Genomic DNA, 18,852 nt, shown 5'->3' with positions numbered 1-18,852 from the left:
AGAGTCCGCTATATCGCGTAATAGCTTGGATGTACGACGAATTGTAATGTGACGTGTGGAAGGGGGAAGACCAGAAATGATGACACGTAAAAGCTCGACTGGCAAGTCCAGTAGCTCAGAGGGGGAAGTGTCTTGCTCCATATACGCGTTATCAGACGTTAGAGATTGCCTTTGCTTCGACTATATAGTGGACTTCGTTGTCGCGTCGTTGTTGAGCGACGATTCCGTATCTGATAGTATGCAATTGTTTAAGGTTCTAAGTCAGTAGAGGTAAGAAATATGTAGCAAGGCTGTTGACATCAACCTCAAATCTCGATAACACTTACCTTGACTGATCGTCAAGTCGTCACATGTAAGCATGTAAAGTCTGTACTTGAAGAGTTCAGTGTCGATAGCACACGAGAACGAGAGTATACATATGCACATCGAGTTACCAGTAGTTTAAATTTCCGTCTGATCATATTCTCATCGAACGGTAAGTTGCTTGATTGCAATTGACTGTGCTTTCCGAAACAGTCCATGTTGGAGGTGTTTTAGGCTGTTTTGAGTTGAAAGACGGCCAAATATTCAGCTGTCGCTGATGTATATGTTATATTGGTCCTTGTACTTGTTACTTTGAAACCACGCAATATCGATCGAACAACATCAAGTTTCAATTTTGTAAACAGTAGACAGTCACATTTTCTCTCTCAAACAGTCAAGTTAACTAGTTCTTTTCATTTAACTAGGAACAATGACCAATATTGGAGAATTGCCGCCGCTGGTATTGGAGGGTATCTTTCAAAGTACTACACGAAATACTCTACTCAACGTATCACTGTTTTGCAAGCACTGCAGTAACGCTGCCGCAACAACGCTCTACCAGAAGCTAACCCCAGCTGATGACTTTTTCGATTTACCGCCTTCGATTGCCATGTCTCGTCGTGTCCGTAATCGAGCCTATAAACAGAATCCTCTCTTGTCTGTGAAACGCCTCGATCTCGCTCATTCAGCATCATCGTAAGCTGGCAATCCTAGTCCTGGACCGTCTAGTAGCCGACTATATCATTCGCATCGAATATCGAATAAATCTGCACGATGTCAACCAGCCCGACTTTGACGTAAAAGGAATAACCACCATCTTCCCGAAACTCGACCACCTGAATCTCGGCACTGGCGCACCGTTTGATCTCACGGATGCTAAAGTGGCGGCCATTATAACTAGGCTCATGTCTCTGGACCTTTTGGAATTCTTTGACTTGAGTCGTAACGACGGTGTTGACCCTTTTATCGCGGACGACATCGGCTAAGAACTATCTGGGAATGCTACGATTAGCTCTATGGCTCTATGGCCTGCTCAGACGCCGGTACTAACTGTCGAAGGCCATGTTGGATTTAGCTTCACAGGTAGGATTGCTAGAGGTGTCAATGGGCATACGGAGCGGCTTGTTGAAAGAGTGGCTGTTGCTACACGTAATAGACTGGTGTTTGGAGAGGAGTGTGGATTGCTTGCCAGCCCGTAGGCTTTAAAACGTCAATTCGCAACTTTGAGACTCTTCGTTTAAACAGTTAAGATTCAAAATCTTTACAATGAAGCGTCTTATATCTCTTGAATCTGAGCTTTTGGAACTTGTCAGGTGTTTGCAGACTTTGCAGAGTTCAAAGCGTATTTATCAGCCATCGACAGCACAACGGAAGGAACTTGTAAATAGGTACAGCTACAGGTAGTTTGTATACATTTGGGCTTGCCACCCTTGCAGCAAGATACGTTTTGTCAATGGTCAAAGCAGGTGTTTTGTGTTAAGGCAGGCTCTCTTGAGCTGAACTACAGTTGCTTGAACACGTTGAAGTATTTTAGACTAAGTACCGCCGAAGCCGGCCTGGATAGACCGATTTTTTCCACTATAATCTTCCAACATCTCCACACTCTATCAACAACAAATTTTTACGCCGCTGCCTGTGGACTATTTAATAGCAAGACCCCGAGAGCAACAGTCACCGCTCTATATCTACCGGCTGATGCCGCAAATGTGGCTCAAGTATTCCCTAGACTGACTGACTTAAATGTTGGTATAGGTGAATCGTTTGAATTGACTGCTGTCAAGGTCGCTGTTTGAGTTGTATGACTGGAATGGCCACGAAACCGAGTTGCTTCTTGTTGAGAACGACGAGCTGGAAATCTCTGGGAACTCCATTATAAATGCTGTAATGCTGCGACCTCTCAGGGCACCGGTCTTGACCGTGGCTATATAGTCGTATTACTCGTAGGAAAGCTTGCAAAAGGTCTTTATGGTGACCGTGAGCTGCGAGACGTAGTGGCTAGTTCTTCAAAGGGTAGATTATTTCTTGTGGGAGAATGCATTCTTAATGCCACTGTCATCTTCGTAAACTGAACAAAATGACTCACAATTCCTGAATAAATCCAAGCATCCGCGACACATGTGCTTGATAACACTGTACAGCAAAGCGATTCGTATGAATTTAACTTGAGTTTTTCATTTTATCAGACTTGAGTAAAAACAATCGACAACCAGACGGATATCTTTCAGGAACAACTACTACTTGACTTCACACTCTCTTGCACAACAACAAACAGCACTAACACACCACATCTACTTCTTGAGGTAAGTTTGTACACCCTTGTAAGCAAGGAACGCAACAGCAGTCACTCCAAGATAGTACAAAGCACCATTGATAAACTTTTGAGTATCACTGGTAGGCTTGGCGCTCAACATGAATGCCATGAAATTCTTCTTGGCATCACTGTATTCGAAAAGAGTATTAGAAAACGTAGGACGCTTTCAGCATGTAAATGGAAAGCTTACGTGTAAGGTGGGTATCGTATTTGGTTGACGAATTCCATGTTCTGTGCCTTGATCATGGATCCCTTCCTGTGAGTGAAGGTATAGTAGGAGTACTTTCCAGTGTCTATGGAACGAAGAAGTTAGATAAAAGTCATGAAGTTTGCGAATACGCGATGCTTACAGTTGCCCATTCCTGAGGGTCCGATTCCTCCAAACGGAACTTCTTGTGGGCTGATGTGCATAATTACGTCGTTTGCCAAGAAGCCACCAGAGTAGGTAGCACCTGTGACCGAAGAAAAAAGTTCAAACGAGATGACTAAAAGATGTACGACTGAACGGCCACTCACGCTTGACTCGGTCAATGACCTTTTCACTCTTAGTGAAGACATAAAGCGCCAAAGGACGATCGCGAGCGTTGACGAACTTGATTGCTTCGTCTACGTTGGCGCAGTCTACAATTGGCAAGATGGGTCCAAATATTTCACCCTCCATGAGAGGATCTTCAGGCTTTACACCAACAACGACAGTTGGTTCGAAGAAACGAGTAGCTTCGTTTGATTTACCACCAACAGCGACTTTGGATGAGGCGACTTGGGATTGGCGGGTCAACAATTTGCTCAAACGGGCTAGCAAAGAAAGTCTGCTGTCAAAATCAGCACGCACTAACGTGGGAAGATGAGTGACGTACCAAAGTGATGCTTGTTCACAATCTTGGTAAGATCGGGAGAAGCAGCATGGTCTTGACCCAAGAATTCGTCTACAGCTTTAGCACATTCAGCGGCGAACTTGTCGCGCAGGTTGGCTGGGCAGAGGACGTAGTCGGGTGCAATGCATGTCTGGCCTGCATTGAGACTGGATTGACGAATGAGTTGAGAGTCCCGTTGGCGTAGCAGCTATCGAATGAATATCACTTACGTCTTGCCCCACATGATACGACGAGCAGCAATAGTCAAGTCAGAGTCTTCACACAAGATGACTGGTGATTTACCCCCTAGTTCAAGAACTACTGGGGTCAAGTGCTTGGCAGCTGCAGCCATAACAATCTGTTGGAATATTTCGACTTAGTCGTCAGGAATCAAGCATTTGGTAAAGAACGAACCTTTCCGACAGCACCGTTCCCAGTGTACAAAATCAAGTCAGATTTCTCAGCCAACAAGGCAGTTGTCTCAGGCACAGCTCCTTGTACAAAGTATACGATACGAGGGTCGAGATATTTGGGAAGAATACGTCCCAAGACAGCTGCGGTGTGGGGAGTGACCTCGGAAGGCTTGATAACAGTAACGTTTCCTGCAGCAATACTTCCAACCAGAGGGTTCAACACCAGATTGACAGGGTAATTCCAGGGCCCGATGACGGTAACCACACCGAATGGTCTGTTCAAAACAAACGAAAATCAATAATCGCATCAACTTCACCAAATTTAGACGACTGCCTTACTGGTTGGTGATGTGCACACGATCGCTAGCATTTATGAATTCCGTAGGCACATATTCATCTTTAGCAAGAGCATCTAGACGATCGTGCATAGCAGCAGCTTCCTTTTGGACACCGCCAACCTCAGCGAGCTGAACCTCATTTGGGTGCTTTCCAAAATCTTTGTACAATGCCTGTAAAAAGCGAGTCATCGTGTCAGTAAAGGTGTGAAGCACGACAAACTGGCAATCCACACTGCTTCATCATTTGTCATGCAAACTCCTTGTTTCTCCATCCACAAATAAGCTCATTCATATTTCCGGCAATCGCTCCAATAACGGTGCCAACAAGAATGAATCCAATGCAAGAATACATACCTTTGCGATTGCATCGGCATTGTCCTCCATGCACTTGTGCAATGCTCTCAATTGTTCCTTACGGAAACGAATTGGCAATGTGATTCCAGACTCGAAAACCTCCCTGGCTTTAGCCATAATCTATAGTGGAACAACTAGTCAGCATGTCTGAATGTTAAATTATATGCTTCTTTTCTTCTTGAGCTTTAGGTTGGTGCTTGTTTTTTTGGTCTAGTTATTTTCGTAATCGGGCAATTTAAAAAAAGAGTTGTAAGCTTGCCTTGGGAATCTCAGAGAGAGGCGTATAGCTCAAAGGAACTTCAGTGCCGGCCATGTCTTATATTATCGTTGGTAACTGGTAAGTTTCGTTTGTAAGTTTGTTCTAGTTGGAGGAATGTTGTGACGCAAAATCAGGACGAGAAAAGAAACTGTTGCGATAGAAATGATACAAGAGCAATTGATTCTTGTGCTCTTGAAATCACGATATATTTCGCCAATCCTCTTTGTTGGTTCGTCTTCGACGTGAAACACGTGAAATGCTCCATGTTCGCCAGCTTCTGGGTAGGCTCCGCACTATTGCAACTGATCCATGCACGCTGACTGGATTTTATCATGATAAATTGAAGCTTGATGACGTCAAGGGTATTTCCTGCTAGCGATCGTTACGAATTCAGTCTCATAAATCCAATATTTCTTCAATTTTTAAGTGTCAAATAACAGACATTTGATTAGAGTTTACTAGCATTCAATGAGGCATATCTACGGAAAACGATATACGTGAAGAAATGCTTCTCACAGTAACAAAACTTTCTGACTTACATGGCCTTTTCAAACGCATCGTATACTGAGTTCGTTGGCAAATCGCCAAACGGATCAATTTGAGTCGCGAAAACGAATCCGATTCCAGTTGTGTGGTCAATACAAAAGTGTGTATTGAAGGCACCAGACCACGATAGTGATCCCTTCCTTCTCATGCCGGGAACGTCGACAAGAGGTTGTGAGAAGCCTAGACCCCATGTAATTGGAACATTCCAGGCCTCCTCAAACATGACCAAGTAGTCAGGAGCAGCTATGAGGACTTGAGGTCAACTCTCAGGAAATAGCTAAGCTCAACACTGTAGAACTTACGACTTGGATCCCACTTTTGCAAAATGTTGCCAATCTGAGGCTTGAATGCAGTTTCCAACGTCTCTGTCTTTAGGATTCGTACATTGCCGTCCGTTCCCTGGATGACAAAAAATGAATTAGTCCCATCACTCATTGTAGCTCATTTACAAGCACCCATAGTTCCAACCTTGTGTAGCAACATATTGACGAACTTGATATAGTCATCAACAGTTGAAAACATTCCACCTCCGCCCGCATCAAATTCATTGATTTGCCTTGGGGCTAACAGACCCATACCAGGTTGTGAAGGAATCAATTTGCCAGATTTGCGATGTCTGTGATACATTGTTGCTGTGGGGTGCTTAGTTACGTCCAGTCGGAAGGTGGTGTTGTTCATCTTTAACGGTTTGCAGATGTTGACCTGGATGTATTCCTCTGTTGTTTTTGATTAGATTGGTTTAAGGAAAGACGGTGGTGACTGATGAACAACTCACCGAGAGATACTTCAGAAATCATTTCGACGATTTGGCCGAGAACGTCGATGCTTTCACTGTATTGCCATTTGGTACCAGGATCTAGTGAAAAGGTATCAGACCTTACGTATCTTGACAAAGAATACACATTAAGACGTACCAGTGAGTAAGACCTGATTCAAGAACGCCGACTTTTTTCCAGAGAACAAAGAGTCCAGCTTCATGACTTTCAAGTACTTTATATAGCTCGGGTGTAAGAAGGCAGCCCCAATACCACTCGTATGAGTCAACAGTTGGCGTATAGTAGGAATCGACTTGGGCTTTCTTAGAATGGGCTTGTCACCATTGAAGCCCTCGAGGACTTTAATGTTGGCAAAGTACGGCAAGTAGATATCAGCTGTATCGTCTAGTCCGAGTCTTCCATTCTCGTATAGATGCAAAATGGCGATCGAGACGATAGCTTTCGTCATACTAGCAATTCGTAGTCTGGAGTCTGGAGCGATTTCGCCTGATCCACCCCGGAAGACTATGCCAGCATTCTTGTCGACTACGATTCCAGCGACGCCCTTTCTAAAAGACACGTTTGATCGTTAGTAGAACGTTTGGATAAAGAGGTTTCCACGAAAGTAGATGTCACGACAGATACACTTCCAAAGCACAGGCAAACGAACGAACGAAATCTAATGCATTCTTGGTAGACTTACAGCTTTCCAGATTGAGTAGCTTCATTCAAAACATCCTGAACCCGAGAAAACTTCTGTGTTTGCAACATTGTTGTCAAATTGTATGTTTTGCCGGTGCCAACTGGTGAAAAAGAGCTACTAGATCTGAGTTTCCCGTACTAGTTTATAATGAATTCTTTTAGTTTCAGTCAGCGATCGATACGAACTGTGTGTTGGAATTCCAGCAAGTGTTTGAACCACTGTATAAAGCTAACAACGTTTCACAAAACAAGTCGATCGAGTCGAGTTGCTTGCATTATCTTTGGCTAGTTATTTTATTAGATTTGCATCCATTTGCATTGAATTTTATTCATTTGTATTGAATTATATCCAAAATCAAACTAAACTAGATTTATCACTCCATTTTTTTCAACGTTTACATGCTGTTTACGAATCAGACTGCCCTATAGGTTACTCTTTGAAGCCAAAGATGCGTATACCGCCTTCTCAAACGCATCCACCGTAGCATTGGTGTTGATATCCCCGAATGGATCCACCTGTGTTGTAAACACAGCAGCTATACCGCTAGAATGATCAATCCAGAAATGTGTGTTGAATGCACCATTCCAAGATATAGTTCCTGCCTTCCTACGTAGAGGAACATCCTTCTTTGGTTTCATAAATCCAAGCCCCCATGTAATGTCGACGTCGCCCCATACAGTGTTTTCGAGCTTTTCGGAATAGCCAACGTTTTCAGCTAGGTTGAGATATGTAAGCTTTGAATGGATAGTCGGAGAGGTGCTGTAAACTTACGATCCATTTCGAATTGTTGCAAAAGATCACCCATGTGATCTTGAGCAGCCAAATCGACTGTTTCTGCTTGCAAGACCCGTCCACCGGGACAAGCACCCTTTGTAAAATAATGTCAGATTTAAAATTCGTTCAAACGCTGTTTGATTTGAAGAGCTGTACCTTGTGAAGCCACATGGAAACAAACTTGGCGTAGTCATCAGCAGTTGAAAACAATCCAGCGCCACCCATATCGAATTCACGTGCAGGCATGGCCATTATGTCTTTTGATGGAATCAGTTTGCGAGTCTTTTTATATCTGTGGTATAGTTGAGCAATTGGAGTCTTGGTGGTGTCCAATCTGAATGTCGTGTCTTTCATTTTCAGTGGGCCGAGTAGGTGTTCTTGCATGTAATCCTCTGAGTAGTAAAGGCGAATACAGTATCAGTCTTATCCTCCCGAAGGCTTTCAAATTCCAAATATAATACAGAAAAGTAATAATCCAGAGCTGACCCCAACAACTGATTTCGACACGGAAAGGATAAGATACATACCAAGAGACTGGCCCGAAACCGCTTCCACGACTTGGCCCAATACATCCGTGCTCTCGCTGTAGCGATAGCGTGCTCCTGGATCATTCCTCAAAACCAAGGTATGGAAGGCAGACTTTTTACCACTCATCAAAGGATCAAAACCATTAAGCTTTAGATACTTTGCGTAGTCAGCGTCCATGAATGCATAAGACAATCCACTAGTGTGTGTCAATAACTGGCGTATATTGGGAATGGATTTGGGCTGTCGGAGAATAGGCTTGTCACCGTTGAATCCCTCGAGTACTTGGATCTTTGCAAAGTATGGTAGGTAGCGGTCTACAGTATCATCTAGTCCGAGCTTGCCCTTCTCCAGAAGTTGCAGAATGCAAGTAGACGTGACAGCCTTGCTCATCGACGCAATGCGTACTTTTGTGTCCGGCATGATCTCACCAGCACCACCACGGAAGACCACTCCATTCTTGTCAACTACCACTGCAGCTGCACCATTACTATGAAGTAGACGTTGATTAGCACATTGCTTCGACAGAAACGTTGCTCAGCGAAAAGAGTGTAACAAATCCATGAAATGCAAATGTTGGATATCAACCTTCCCAAACACGTTCAAACTGGAATTTCAGGACAGGTTCACGAACTTACATCTTGCCAGATTGAGTGGCCTCTGTCAGAATGTTCTGAATCTGCGAAAATTGTTGAGCTTGCATCTTTGTCTGGTTTTGGGAGTTGTTTTAGAAGGGTTACTTCCGACGGTCGGTATAGTTTACTGGCACTGTAATGCAATTAGACGCGCCAGATAGATCTTGGATACGAGCTTTGACGCGTTCCTTTCGTGTTTGTCTTGTGCTCCTTCGATTTTCAAAATCAAACTTGGGATACATACGAACAGACGCAACAGCTTATTAGAGCTTAATTTATATAGCGTGTCTGCGGGATCTCGATGACATCTGAACTGGAATTTGTCAGTATAGCATGCAATAGAGTCTCTAATGCAGCTGATTGGTGTCTGGATGGAACTGTAGCTTATGCTGCTGGAAACTTTGTAGCAATATATCATCCCGAGGTACGTTATCTTGGATCAACAGATCAGCCTGTTGTTGCAGATTATGCAGTTGTGAATCTATCGGTGTCATCGTGTGAGAATTCATAGACTTTTTTTTGCAAAAGGATTCAACGAAAGCTGGAGTTAAACATACATTACGAGGACATGCGGGACGAGTCAATTGCGTTCGTTTTTTACGTAAAGGTACTTGGATCTGATCTCAAATTTGTCCGTTCTGGGGAATTCAAAGAGTTTTGGACAAAACACAGGTTCTGGAAGTGCTCAGCACGACGATGCCATTGTATCTGGATCTGCTGATGGAACATGTCGCATATGGAAGAAGACTCAAGTTGGAAAGGTGTGTATTAGATCGTGATTTTTAGCTTTTTCAAAATCTTGAAGCTGATCTGTCGACTTCATACTCTTAGTACAAGACTGTTGCCGAATTAAGAGGACATACTTCAGGTGTCAATTGTCTTGCTGTGTCAAGAGGCAGGGATCTACCAGATGGTCCAAGTCTGGTTGTAGCTGGTTCACTAGATGGTTGGATTCGAGTATGGGACGTCGAGGATCTTGATGTTGAAAATGGTATCTTTTGTTGGATGTAGCTTCTTTTTGGCTGAGCGTGACTGACGGATCATCACCATTTAGGCAAACCTGTAGTACTAGAACCAGTACAATCACTCAACGTATCTCCAAAATACCCACTGTGTTTAGCATTGGCTTGTTTGCCAAACGTGTCAAGTACGATATTTGCTTCAGCCATACCGGTAGCAAAAAACAGCTAATCTCAACGTGCTTTAGCGCAAATACTGGTCACAGGCAACACAGACAACAAACTCACCGTATACGCCCACCAAAACCACAAATTTGTCCCATTATTGACTTTACATGGTCACAAGGACTGGATTCGTGCAATAGATCTCGCCACGTATACTAAATCACCATCATCAACCGACTCATCTCAAACACCACATTTCAATGATGGTGATTTGATACTTGCATCAGCTTCACAAGATAAATATATTCGGTTATGGAGGATAGCACCATCGCAAGATATGCAAGAGGAAAGCGTTATGGATGTTGAACTTCCGCAGGATCGATTGGATGAGTTGGTGGAATTGGGTGATTCGTGAGTCATCGTTTTCAGTACGTGCAATTTGCACGTTAACTGTCCTAAGCGCTTCTTTTTTGGTTTTAGAGCTCTAGCTGGTATGAAGCTGGCTACAAAAGCGTATATAATTGATGTTGATGTGGATACGAGAGACAACACGAGGTCTGTAACAGTATCTCGGTATAATACGCTCTTTTTGGTCTTTTCCTGGGCTTACGAACGCTTTGCAATGTTTTAGCACCAAAGCCAAGTACTCCATTATGTTTGATGCCATGCTGGTTGGCCATGAAGATTGGGTGCATAGTGTCTTTTGGCACCTTCCCATCATTAAAGGTATTGAATCATCCACACGAGCCAAAAAAAAAGTACCAAGTCTAACATGGAAAATCTCCTAGACGGAACATACCATCAACCAATGCGCCTAATATCCTCATCAACTGATCGATCTATATATTTATGGTCGCCAGATGCAGACACAACAATGTGGATCAATGAAGTACGTTGCAGTAATTAAGCGTTCATAAAGATTGCCCTTTTCGCTCACATTTTCGCTGAAACAGGTCCGAGTGGGTGATGTCAGTGGACTAAATCTAGGATTTTATGGAGCCATTCTGAGTCCTGATGGTAGAACTTTGCTAGCTCATGCTTACAATGGTGCTATTAGTTTATGGGAGCAGGGCAAAGAAGGTGTGATGAAAGATTCGGCTTGGGCTTCAAGAATTAGAGAATATGATCTAATGTTTTTGCGTAGATCAAACGGTATGGATGCCACGTGTTGGTGTTAGTGGTCATTCAGATCCTGTAACTGGTCTCGAATGGGATCCGCGGAGTCGGTACTTGATAACCGTCAGGTATCAGCTCATTTGTTGTTATCGTTTTTTGCTCTAGACCAACCACTGTTTCTCGTCACGATAGTGGTGATCAAACGACCCGATTATGGAGTAAATGGATCCGTGATGGCATATACACTTGGCATGAAATGTCTCGTCCTCAAATCCATGGATATGATTTACAATGTGTGGCATTTATCAACAAGTATTGCTTTGTTAGTGGTGCTGATGAGAAGGTCTCTGATTTGTTTTCCACAAAATGGAGCAGCATTGTCATAACTTTTTTTTGCATAGGTGGTGCGAGTTTTTGAAGCTCCAAGAACATTTGTCGAATCGTTAGAGAATTGGACTGGAATCAAGGATGAAGGAGCTGCGGCTGTACGCATATACCCTGGGTGTTTTTGCTCAATTGGTAGAATCTAAAAGACATCCCTTTTCCATAAATAGGCAAATCTTCCTCTGGGAGCAAGTTTACCAGCTCTTGGACTGAGTAACAAGGCAGTCTATTATGGTAAAGGACAATGATCTTTCCTTTCCGATTTTTTTTGCCAACAGACCACAAATCCTAATGCGAACTGCATATTCACGCAGGTGATGGATTAAGCTCTGGTCCAGAAAGCAGTCGACCGACATTTGATGCACCACTACCAACCTTCACTGCGACCACTGGAGCATTCATGCAACCACCATTTGAGCATCACTTGTCTACTACCACATTATGGCCTGAAATCAACAAGTTGTATGGTCATGGATTTGAACTGTTTGCATTGGGAGCATCGCATGATGGTTGTGTGCTTGCGTCATCTTGCAAGGTAACCTCAAGTTATCGCACGCTTTTGCTTTGGTTTGCTACATCAAATCCGAAGTGTCACTTTTGACACTATCTTTGCATGTAGGCAGCGAAACCAGAACATGCCGGCATACGTATATGGTCGACGTCAACATGGAGGGAGATATGTAGTCCTCTCATGTCACATTCTCTAACTGTTACTGGAATCAAATTTTCGTATGATGATCGATATATCCTTACTGTTGGAAGAGATCGGATGTGGTCTCTATTCGTCAAATCAACAGAAGGTATGTATGTTATTGGAAGATTCGTTGTTTCTGAAACCAACAAAAAACTCTACACTTGCTACGTCAATCACAGGTGATGTGCCATACAAGCTCCTGTGTAGTGACGCTAAAGCTCATTCACGTATAATATGGGATGCGTCATGGACACATGATACGCAATATTTCGCAACTGGATCCCGAGACAAGTCGGTATGTTCGATGATTTTCGGTGTTTGGTGCACCTGCCCGCCAAAAAACTAATGTCTAAGACGACTTGATTCTCTACTAGATCAAAATTTGGAAGGCATCTGGTGAAACTATGTGGGAAGCATGTTTAACCATCAAGACTGAAGAAAGTGTTACTAGTGTGTCATTCATGCCAGTTCTGTATTCGGAAGGGTACGTTCCCTGCTTTCTTGAAGATGATTTTGACATTTGCAAGAGCAAAAAACAATGGTTGCTGCCACTAAATGCGGTGCGACTTTTCTAGATATTGCCTCGCCGCTGGATTGGAGGACGGACGCATCATCCTGTACTTGTTAATCGGTGAAGAGCTGCGTGTTTATGGCATCATACATTTGGACATTGAGTGAGAATTGACAATTCTTGAAAAGTTCAACCCAAACACAACGCGATCTCTCTTAATCCGTCTTCTGAATCAACCTTTATAGAATATGCCATGTTGCGTCTGTAACAGCGCTCCGATGGGCCCCGACCTCTCCACCTTCACAATCAATGTACCTAGCATCATGTAGTGATGATACCTCAGTTCGCATCTTTTCCGTCAACCTGTATCAATAGACATTCTCGCATTCACGTGGCATCAGCAAATCAAAGATTGCTTCCAGTTGTTGTTGCTTTTGGTGTTGTTTCTGAGGGGTTTGCAAAAACAACATGTTCTCATGTAGCCTTTTGTTGAAGAAAGAGACCGAAAGCAGAGAGTAGGCGGCGCGATTCAGCTTGCTTCCCAACTACAGTCGAAAACTCTATTCGCCGTCCAGCCAGACCACAGATGAGGGATGTGTTTCTGGTAGGGCGAATAGAGAATAGAGTATATATGTAGAGTAGAATAGATTTCAAACGGTTTGCCCCGGCCTAGACGACAAGTCAGTCCTCTCGGAAGCCGTCCATCCTGACACTTGACTTTTACAACCGGCTTTGTGCATATATATTTATGGGTAGTCATAGAGACTATACCGATCTGGGTGAAGCTATATGAAAAAGGCCCCGATAATGTCTTTGAAGCCGTACCAGGAAGTCGTGCCGATAGAGTGAACCTGCCAGCAGATACTGACATTCGGTGTGTTGCAGCAACTGGCCCAGACTTCGCAGAGCTTGAGCAACCAATGCTGAGCACTCAAACTAAACTTCTCAAGTTTCCTATCGGTTTTCTCCCTCTGAATAAGTTCAGCATGGTTTACACGCATTTCAAATATAAACAACTGCATCACCGTTATTTTGCAAGTCTTGCCACTTGTGCGTTGGATTGCCGCTAGTTGCAGATCTAGTACTTTGTTGATTCATGCTGGTGATTTTCCTTTCATATGCACGACCTACATCATCCATGTATCTAGCGTCATGTAGCGTCGATGCGTCTGCATTTTTCCATCGACCTATACGAATCAAAAACTGTGCATTTCACTTGACCATAATGAGCAATGTTCTGAGGCTATTTGAGTTGCGTTTTTGGTATGATTTGATGTTTAATTCTTCCAAAGTATTTGGAATGTCAAACTCTCGACATGACAAATATTTCTTCTACACTGTTTTCAATATATTTATTTCTTGGGCTGTTGGAAGTAAAGAAAGCGTAAGTCTTGGCCTTGAGCAGATACTAATCACCTTTGAATGGGCACTCACTTCAGCAGTTTTTGAACCTTCATAGTAGGCCAAAGTCCAGTTCAACCAACGTTCAGCATTGAATCGGTACGAGTCAGGGTCAGAAATCACTAAGGTGTTGATATGGTTTTGAGTACAAGTGTTCTGTAACAACATTGGCAGCATTCGTTTGAGCACTATGGGGCCAATGACAGCCCCATGACGACCCATCCATGCGCTACACGGTATTTACCTCCATCCTTGAGGGCCAATTCAGACATTCTTCTGTTTTCAGCATGTTCGTATGCCTGTCTTGCTTCGTCGACGAGTTCATCTTGATGTGCCTTATGTTCAGCTTCATGCCTCTTCTTGACGAATTCCGTGAGAGAGCCTTGTCGTGAGAGGCCCCAGTAGAGACCGAGTCCAAGTGCTCCAAACCGCAAATACTAGTAGGACGCAAAAGGGTTGTGAGATGAAGAATGTGAAAAATATGTTTGCGAGTTTCCAATGGATGACAGGAAGGGATGCAAGGAGAGGGAGTGAGTGCACTGATGCAATGGAGACTTACATTCACAGAGGCATAGTTGACGATGCTGGCCATCTTTGCTCTTTTTCAACTTTTTGTTGGTTGCTGAAACTCGTCAAGAAAGTCGGAGTGTGTCAACGAAATTCACGGTCGACGAAAAACGGAAGCTAAAAAGATATTTATTCATAGTTTCATGTTTCATGCCTATATCGCGAAAAATGTCACGTCAAAACTTCACGTTCGAACCTAACTTGCTTCATCTCACAGAAAACGGCTAATTCTTCAACAACAAGCTCATAGAGTGGTCAAAGCAAACTTTTGTGACTCGTCTTGTCGGCTTTAATAAGCGATCCATAGGACGTAACACTTCTCGTACATGTTGCTCCCTTCACGTCAAATACCAAAACCTCCCAACTCCCAAAAACAGCAACCCTTGCAACAATGTTTTCAGGCAAGTACACTCTCATCAGCACAACGCCTCACATCCAGATCACATATGAACTTGTCATCTCTCCTCTCCACAGGTTTCCTATCCATCGCAGCCAATCTGAAGAATCAAGCTCAGCAAGTTTTAGAGAATGCCAGTGCAGCTATCGAGAATGTAAGCACCAAATCTTATTATTTCATGATTTATTTGATATTTGACTACTGTGGCTATATACAACCGATGTTGAATGGCTCTAAACTCGCAACATCAAACATCCAAACACCACTTTGGTCTTCCAGGAACTAGCCAAATCCCCAAACGCAAAAGTCATGGCCGAAGACGATACCCTCATTGGCGAGACCCCGTGGCATGGATTTGGAGCATATGAAGACGAACTGAAGAAGCAGATTACCGATCTATCAAATGATAAAAGGAATTTCCTCGTGGCTCCACCTGATTCGTTCCAGTTTGACTTTGAAGAGTATCGGTCGCTTGCTGCTGTATGTGTGATGAAATCGCTCTGAGTGAACAACAACGTCGTCTTTTTTGCTGTAACTTACCAGTCTTGTTTTTGTGTAGGGAGCGCTACGAGAGGATCCGAAATTGGGACAGCAGAGATTTGACTTGGTTCCGAAATCGTACGTATTTGTGTGTGTTGGACGTGTAGTTGACTTTCAAGGATCATTCATTTGACTTCGCCGTTTCTTTGGTGTCTTCGACAGCATCACCGAAAACGAATTCTGGCGCAGCTACTTTTACCGCTGCTCGCTCGTCAAAGGTGGCATCCAGCTCAAACACAACCTACCAACCTCTGACTTCACAGACTCTCCACAAGCATCAACACAACAACCACAATCGACCAAACCAGAAACACCGCTGCTAACAGCTAAATCAGACCTCCTGTTTGACGCACCCGATGACACAGATATTGAAATGCCTGAAGGGGATTGGGAAAAGGATTTGCAGGATGAGCTGAGTGGTGTTGAAGGGTTGGATATTGTTGATGGGGATGATGTGAAGGGTGATGGATTTAGTGTGGGGAAGGCTGAAGATGAGAGTATGAAACCAGATACAATAGAAGAACCTATAGAATCAAAGACACCACACGATGAATCAACGACAGGTAAGAACTTTCAGCCAAAAAAGCTTGGATTAGGTATAAGTGTATTGACAATTGTGTTTTTTGATTTTTCTTCTTCCATTCCAGAAAAAGATGCAGACGATATGTAGAAACCCCAACCATAACAAACCACACACACATAATAATACTACTACCAGAAACTACTTTTCTCTCTCCTCATCTCCGCCCGATGGCGTCGTTTTCAGAGGTGATGATGAGGATGAGGGGTTGCTGGTGGTGTTGTTATTACTATTATTATTAGGTAGTTGTTGTTGATCCGTCAGTGGACTGGCCAAGATTTCAGATTCCAGTTCTGAGTCTTGTGGACCATTCTCCATTCCTTCATCAGGATTCTCATATTTGGCTAATCTGGTTCTCAGATTATTCCTCTCCACCTATGTAAAGCATATTAATCGGTAAATAAAATATGTGCAAATAAATAGAAACAGCATCATTCAACCAATTCTTCAACATCCCAGCGTATTTTTGTAGCGCCAGCCACATACCTGCAAAGCACGACATAGATTCTCCAACTTGTTTTTGGAAGCCACTGTTGTTTCCAGAGTCTTTGAAGACCGCTGGATGGTCTCAGCCATTTCAATCAAGTTACGACTACTTCGATCACACTTGGCTTGAACTGTGGCATATTCCTTTTCCAGCTTTTGCGTCTTTTTAGTCATCTGATGAGAAAAATAGAGTAAGCGAAAAAAAAACGCTGGACAACCATCTCGAAATGACAGACGGTCTCGTCAATTTTACCTGCTGCATCTCATTCCTAAATTTGGCAAACAACTCGTTGGATTTCGCCAACGTATCCTCCACTTGTTTGAACTTGTCAACGTACGTGGTGAGCTGCTGCCTCAGCTCTGCTTCAGTCTTGACAAATGAAGACATTTGGGCCTTCATTGCTTCAACCTACAAAAAATATGGATGGTTAAACGCTCGCAACCACTTCGATGCAAGGTGACAGCACAACACACCTTCATCTCTTCTTGCTGTATGATATGCCGTTGTTGCTCCATCTTGACTTCAGCTAACTGTGCTTCCAGTTGATGTTGCTTCAGCACTGCATGGAAATGACGTTCTCGTAACTCGTATTGTTCCAAAAATGTTGAGAACTTTTCCTTGAGTCTATAGAAAGATAGAGTAGTGTGAATGTGAGCGAACTCGTGTTGTGGATTTGGCCAGATATTTTTTGGGGATTTTGTGCGGGATCTTGAGCTGATTTCCCCCCAGCACCCTGAATCCATATGCACACCAACAGCACAATACAATGCACACAACGTACAATTCAGTATCCTCATAACGCCTCCTCTTCTCTTCATTATCTTCTTCCATTTTCGATTTGATTTCCCATATGGTGCTCTCGAATTTCGAGGATAACTCTTCTCGCTTCGTTTGTTCTGTCAGTGATAGTCGTTTGCTTTCCTCCTGTTGTTGTAGGAGAGTATGGGCTCAATGTTTAAGAATTGTACTTGAAGAATCGCAACAAAGAACAAAAAATCACGACAGACTATATAATATCTTGCCTTGATCCGCTTGTTCTCTTGCTGTAATTGACGACATAATGCTTCAATCTTTTGTTTCTGGCCAGTGACTTTATTCAGATCCGATTTGCCTGGTGTTTAATTGTTGGGATTTTAGTTTTGACCGAAAGCTAAAAAGATCGAGGGCGTGTAATGATATTTCTTTTCGTTTACCTGAATCCTTGTCCTTGTTGGCCTGTTCATATTTACGCTTCAGTTTAGCTTGATCTCGTTCCAGTCTCTTGTAATCTTGAAACTGTCGATTTTCGAGAGACAGAATTACAAATGATTAGAATGTTGTCATGAGACGTTACATTTCCTACACAAAGCAACTGGGTAAGATGATGTATGAACCTACCAGGTCCATGTACTTTTGATGTATCGCATCAGCACCAGCGCCACTATCCGTAATCAGCTGGTGAATTTCCTTTGAAGCAGTTTTGATTGCTTTTGCTAATAAAGGAGGTGTGAGAATATGAGATCAGGGGTGGATGAAAGGCAACAAAGAACAGTCAAGACTCAATGCAACACTGTATGTATGAACAATCACACCAAACACCACCGACACGAAGGTACAAGAACATACCCATTTCCTTTTCATCTTCCTGCTCTAGAGCAGCTTCAGCACCCAATAAACCAATCTTTGACTGGAGCATTCCCAGAACTGTTCAAGTGTAGAGTGTGAGTGATGATGTTGACACGACACACAGATACCAAACATCAGCCCATTCCAAACACGAAATCGAGTGCGAATTCCTTCGACATACTCTCTTCAGGAGCCAGTTTCTTGGGCTGCTTCTTTCCCTTCCACTGTTGCTGTTGCTGTTGAGTGCCAGTTGCAGTTGAAGCAGAGGTAGTAACAGCAGCTGGTCTTACAGGGGTACTAGTATTCGATGTTGTATCATTGGTAGTTCCATTTGGTTGTGAGGATGAAGATGCTGCTGCTGCTGAAGAAGAAGATGATGGTGCTGATTGCTGCCTTCCGTTTGGATTGGGGAGATTAGCAGCAGTAGGACCACTTGGAGCGGCACCGTGATGTTGAGTTGGCTGCACTGTTTGGTTGGAGGTAGCCTCGACAGGAGCCATTTTGTTTGCGACTTTTTTTTTGTGTTGAGAATGCGATGTCGATGAACAGAGAGCGTGAGACACTATATGAGCTGTCGTTAAAAAGAGACGCGACGGATATTTTGAATTTTATTAAACATGTAAACATGTCGATTTATCGCGGCACGATTCCATTTTGAATCAACACGTTCTCGCCA

At 43.3% G+C, this 18,852-nt stretch overlaps 4 protein-coding genes across 4 annotated transcripts; 1 reads left to right on the top strand and 3 right to left on the bottom strand.

Annotated features, from left to right (window-relative positions):
* Positions 1–2,591: 2,591 nt before the first annotated feature.
* On the bottom strand, positions 2,592–4,690 carry SmJEL517_g03434 (uncharacterized protein; the record flags this gene model as incomplete). The annotated part of the gene is made up of 9 exons (XM_031169362.1): positions 2,592–2,742; positions 2,805–2,907; positions 2,965–3,066; positions 3,131–3,409; positions 3,472–3,635; positions 3,699–3,826; positions 3,883–4,156; positions 4,221–4,390; positions 4,574–4,690. 9 exons carry the CDS (start codon positions 4,688–4,690, stop codon positions 2,592–2,594), a joined length of 1,488 nt encoding a protein of 495 aa, XP_031024687.1.
* A 4,381-nt stretch (positions 4,691–9,071) lies between these two features.
* On the top strand, positions 9,072–12,766 carry SmJEL517_g03433 (uncharacterized protein; the record flags this gene model as incomplete). The annotated part of the gene is made up of 18 exons (XM_031169361.1): positions 9,072–9,194; positions 9,424–9,531; positions 9,602–9,761; positions 9,825–9,917; positions 9,978–10,305; positions 10,375–10,467; positions 10,526–10,620; positions 10,683–10,783; positions 10,848–10,974; positions 11,039–11,138; positions 11,203–11,353; positions 11,412–11,495; positions 11,565–11,628; positions 11,709–11,929; positions 12,014–12,194; positions 12,268–12,383; positions 12,463–12,572; positions 12,664–12,766. The coding sequence occupies 18 exons, from the start codon at positions 9,072–9,074 to the stop codon at positions 12,764–12,766; spliced, it is 2,358 nt and encodes a 785-aa protein (XP_031024680.1).
* A 1,185-nt stretch (positions 12,767–13,951) lies between these two features.
* SmJEL517_g03432 (uncharacterized protein) lies at positions 13,952–14,592 on the bottom strand (the record flags this gene model as incomplete). Its single annotated transcript, XM_031169360.1, has 4 exons — positions 13,952–13,963; positions 14,034–14,122; positions 14,245–14,437; positions 14,560–14,592. The coding sequence occupies 4 exons, from the start codon at positions 14,590–14,592 to the stop codon at positions 13,952–13,954; spliced, it is 327 nt and encodes a 108-aa protein (XP_031024681.1).
* A 1,633-nt stretch (positions 14,593–16,225) lies between these two features.
* SmJEL517_g03431 (uncharacterized protein) lies at positions 16,226–18,676 on the bottom strand (the record flags this gene model as incomplete). The annotated part of the gene is made up of 10 exons (XM_031169359.1): positions 16,226–16,459; positions 16,571–16,744; positions 16,824–16,979; positions 17,045–17,195; positions 17,353–17,495; positions 17,579–17,682; positions 17,765–17,846; positions 17,949–18,043; positions 18,177–18,254; positions 18,358–18,676. 10 exons carry the CDS (start codon positions 18,674–18,676, stop codon positions 16,226–16,228), a joined length of 1,536 nt encoding a protein of 511 aa, XP_031024682.1.
* Positions 18,677–18,852: the final 176 nt, after the last annotated feature.

The sequence above is a fragment of the Synchytrium microbalum genome, assembly GCF_006535985.1.
Source record: "Synchytrium microbalum strain JEL517 chromosome Unknown SmJEL517_scf0018, whole genome shotgun sequence".
Taxonomy (NCBI): Eukaryota; Fungi; Chytridiomycota; class Chytridiomycetes; order Synchytriales; family Synchytriaceae; genus Synchytrium; species Synchytrium microbalum.
Note: the sequence above shows the minus strand (reverse complement) of the source record. Positions and strands in the feature narration are given on the sequence as shown.